The sequence below is a fragment of the Cryptosporidium hominis genome (genome assembly GCF_000006425.1).
Source record: "Cryptosporidium hominis TU502 chromosome 8 CHRO018177, whole genome shotgun sequence".
In the NCBI taxonomy this organism is placed as follows: Eukaryota; Apicomplexa; class Conoidasida; order Eucoccidiorida; family Cryptosporidiidae; genus Cryptosporidium; species Cryptosporidium hominis.
This window is the reverse complement of record NW_666992.1, coordinates 1-4,276: the sequence shown is the minus strand read 5'-3', so window position 1 is coordinate 4,276 and position 4,276 is coordinate 1. Positions and strand designations below refer to the sequence as shown.

General features: G+C 24.3%; 3 protein-coding genes across 3 annotated transcripts; 1 reads left to right on the top strand and 2 right to left on the bottom strand.

Annotated features, from left to right (window-relative positions):
- Nucleotides 1–442: 442 nt before the first annotated feature.
- On the top strand, nucleotides 443–988 carry Chro.80551 (V-ATPase subunit c'' proteolipid). The annotated part of the gene is made up of 1 exon (XM_660441.1): nucleotides 443–988. The coding sequence occupies one exon, from the start codon at nucleotides 443–445 to the stop codon at nucleotides 986–988; it is 546 nt and encodes a 181-aa protein (XP_665533.1).
- A 506-nt stretch (nucleotides 989–1,494) lies between these two features.
- On the bottom strand, nucleotides 1,495–1,761 carry Chro.80550 (hypothetical protein). Its single annotated transcript, XM_660440.1, has 1 exon — nucleotides 1,495–1,761. One exon carries the CDS (start codon nucleotides 1,759–1,761, stop codon nucleotides 1,495–1,497), a length of 267 nt encoding a protein of 88 aa, XP_665532.1.
- Nucleotides 1,762–2,410: 649 nt separating this feature from the next.
- Chro.80549 (hypothetical protein) lies at nucleotides 2,411–3,742 on the bottom strand. Its single annotated transcript, XM_660439.1, has 1 exon — nucleotides 2,411–3,742. One exon carries the CDS (start codon nucleotides 3,740–3,742, stop codon nucleotides 2,411–2,413), a length of 1,332 nt encoding a protein of 443 aa, XP_665531.1.
- Between the last annotated feature and the right edge of the window lie 534 nt (nucleotides 3,743–4,276).

The following is a 4,276-nucleotide window of genomic DNA, read 5'->3' as shown; positions in this document are numbered from 1 at the left end:
AACTATTAAATAAATGACAATTTTTAGACGATGGCGGGAAAATCAGGCGGGAACTTTATGTTTGCATTGATTATAATATAGGAATAAATTAATATAATAAAACTAAATAAATATTAATGAAGCCATTACTGAATTAATTAAAATAAGATTGGGAGCAAAAAAGGAAAAAAAAAAAAAGAAAATAATTTAACTTAAAGTTTCTCAATTAAATTAAGAGATTAAGTAAATTAATAAGCAGAATTGATTAGCTTGCCATATTAATTTTCAAAGACCACGAATATCCTGATTATACTTCAAGATTAAAAATTTATATTGAAAATAATAGTAATTAATAAACAAGATTGTGAAACTAATCAAAACATTATCTTATTTTTTTTATAAATAAATATAGAAATATATATTATATTGTATTATATTATAGTGGTAAATTTTAAGAAATAAGATGGTATATCAAACATATTCAGAGATTTTCTTATCAATTCCTCCATTACATTTTGCATATCTTGGAGTAGTATTATGCATAGTTCTTTCGACTTTTGGAGCAGGTTGGGGTATTTTCACAACGGGCAATTCTTTAGTTGGTGCAGCTCTTAGATCTCCAAGAATTCGTTCAAAGAATTTGATTTCAGTAATTTTTTGTGAAGCTACTGCAATTTATGGTGTAATTGCAACATTTTTATTAATGTCTAAAATAAGATCACTTCCAGATATTGATATAATTTCTGGTCAACCAAAGGATGCTTGGGAGGTACAGATAGTTAAATCTTCATGGATTTTACTCTGTTCTGGATTAACAATTGGTTTATCAAATTTATTTTCTGGTATTAGCGTTGGAATTACTGGTAGTTCAACAGCTCTTGCTGATGCTCAAAGAGGAGAATTATTTTCTAAGATGTTGGTTGTTGAAATTTTTGCCGGTGCTTTGGGTTTATTTGGAATGATTGTTGGTTTTTATCAACTTTCGCTTGCTGACTTCCCTTCAAAATAAATGTTTTATTTTGATGATTTTTATTTAATATTTAGCAATCACTAATGATTGTTAACATTTTTATTATTAGTTGTAACTTTTTATATTGATTCAACTGACTTTTTTTTTTTTTTTTTTTTTTTTATATTCCTTCATTTTATTATTGTTCTTTAAATTAGAAGTATAATTATCATTGACTTTTTCTTAATAAATAAGAGCAAAAAGGAAAATTCTAAAATAAAAAAACTTTGAAGAAAAATATGTATTAATAATGCTAAAATTATTGAGTATTAGTTAATATTAAGTAAAGAAATGAAGAATTTCTTTATTAAACAAAAATCTAAGAAAAAATTATTGTGTAATTTTTGAAGAAAACAAAAATAATATTTGCTAAAAAGAATAATTATAGTATTTATAATAATTTTGATTTTAGAAATAGATGATAATATTACTTGAATATTAAAATAAATTATTGAGCTGAATTATACTTATTATTTTTTTCTTATATAACCAAGTTAAATAATATCTTAATATTCCTTCATAATAGGTGGCATCTTTTCTTCAAATCTAGTTGGAGTATCAGTATCAATAGTTAATCCAACAATAAAAATAATCAACATAGTAAAAAAAGAAACTAAAATTAAAGCTGATAAATTAAAAGGAGTCAACTTTAAATCTCTTGGAGTTACTGCTAAAATTTCTCCATCCTTTTGATCTTCTGCTAAAACACTTAATAAAAATGTGGCAAATAACAATACAATATTTTTAACTCCCATCTTGTAACTATTTTCCATATTTTAACCAAATGAATTACTTTTTCTTTTCACTAATTATATCAATAGACTATATTGTAATACCAGTGTTCAAAGACTACCTTTAAGATTTTATAACTTATTTATACTTTATTTTTTGGTCCTTATACAATAATAAATTTTATTATTTATCCAAATATATTAATATTTATATTCCCTCAAATTTAATTATAATTACAAACATACCCGCCAAAGTCAGGCGGCCGATGAAATTTTTAATAACAAAATGTCATGAGTGATTTTTTTTTTTTTTTTTTCAAATGCATTCTACTAGCACAAGAATTGTGTGAGCAAATATTAAATAACAAAGCAAATAAAAAGAAAGATACTGATAATAAAAGAAATTTTATTTTATATTTAGAGAAAAAGAATGGAATAGATTAAAATAGAAAAGTTAAAAACATTTAGTAATATTAATTCATCAACTGAAAATGAATAAAACTTATTGTCTATTCAAATAAAATAAAAAAAATATGGGGTTATGAAAAGAGAAAAATGTAAATATAATAAACCTTTCCTTTAAAACAAATTTATTTTTTTTTAATAAATATTAAAAGTAAATTTAAACTGGAAAAAAAAAATTAAATAAAATATATAAACGTATTTGAAACTATGTAATTGCATGCAAATTTTATTTAATATTTGGAAAGTCATGCAGAACTTTGTGGACAGAATACACGTCATTGCATGCATATGCAATAGCTAATGCCGGTAAAGGGAAAGAATTGGATAAAAATGCTTTAAAAAATTGTTTAATTACTTGAATAACAATAAAGTTCTTTTGTATAGAAAAATGTTGAGAAAAAATTTCTGAATTATTTTTGTGAATATTTGAAAGAAAATTATGGTTAATATTATTCAATACTTTGGATGATGAATTCTGTTGGAATGTTTCATCAAAAAGACAAATAGAATTTTCTTCTATATTAAAAAGGTTAAATTTATGTTGGACTGAGATGACCAAATTAACAAAGTTAGTAGATTTTAAATAAGAAAAAGAATCCAAATCCTCATCACTAAACCATAATGGAAAGTATTTTTGCAAACAATGTGTGAACCAAGAATTAAAGTTCATTCCCAAATTTTTGCACATAATAATTATATACAACCATTCAATTTGTATAAGTTTAGATAAAAAATGGAATTCAAGTATACTATCTATTTTATTTAAAAAAACAAGACAATCCAATTCTAAATTATTGCAATTATTTATTCCAACAATTGAAACTGGCTCAGTAATTTTAGATAATGGTGTATTTATAGATAAATTATTTGGTTTAAAAATAATAAAGATGAATTTAATGGTTTGACTTGCCATAGAAAAAAGTTGATAATAATTGGTAATATTTGTACTTGATAAAATATTATGTAGTAATAAAAGAGAATGTTCATATCTAACATAATATGGTCCAAGAAAAGATTGTAAAACTGTTAGGTAAAGCATTGCATTTGAAAAATTTTTATTCCTAATGCATTCTTGAAAAAGATTATTTGGATTCCAACCAATTATTGGAAAAATTATACATGGAACAATTACCGGATCTATCTTTCTGATTATTGAAATAACAAGATAAGTAAATATTTTTGATTCCGTACTATTACTTCCAAGTTGAGATAATGATTCCATTGAAGATATATTTATATGTACTATATCGAGAGATTCTTCAATTATTTCCATTAATTGTATCATTTCTTGTATTTTCGGTGAAGATTTTATAATTTTTGATTGAATTAACTCAATGATACTAGAATCCTTGTTATGGTCACAACAACTTCCGTTGCATATATTCATATTTGGTCCAACAATATAAAAGATTTCTTTCAAATAATTATTAATAAGTTCCTCAGTAACATTTTCATTTATAAGATCATTTTGTTTGGAAAATGATACCATTTTCTCAATCATCTCATTCAAAATCTTTTTATACTCTTTACATGAATCTTTTAAAGTGGAGAAAATCATATTTTCAAAAATATTTATCAGAATTTTAAGTCTATTTTCTAAAGGGTAAAATTTAATATAACTCGTGATTGGAAATAAAAATTCTCTTATAATCTTGGATCTCAAAAATTTATTTGGTATGTTAATCAAATCTTGTAAAACTGGAGATAAGCTTTGACATATTGTTAATATAATTCTCGACTCATTAACTAAAGAACCAAGGCTTCTACTAATATTTGATTCAAAATTAAACTCATTATTGATTCTTTTTTTGTTTGGATATGTTTCCAAAAGGTAAAATGAAAGCAGACCCAGTAACAAACTTCACCACTTTGAGTATGATTAATTTCTTGGTTGAAAATGACTGCACCAGCATTCGGACTAAATCTGTAAAGTACCTTTTGGGTTTTCTGTAAAACCTCCATTACATTCCATATAATGGCAAAGCCAAAACAATTTTCCTGGGGAAATTCTTGTTAACTCACACCACCTCCACTCCCACGCAATATAACCACATTCTCTTCACAATATTCTTCCCACCTATCAACGGCCCCG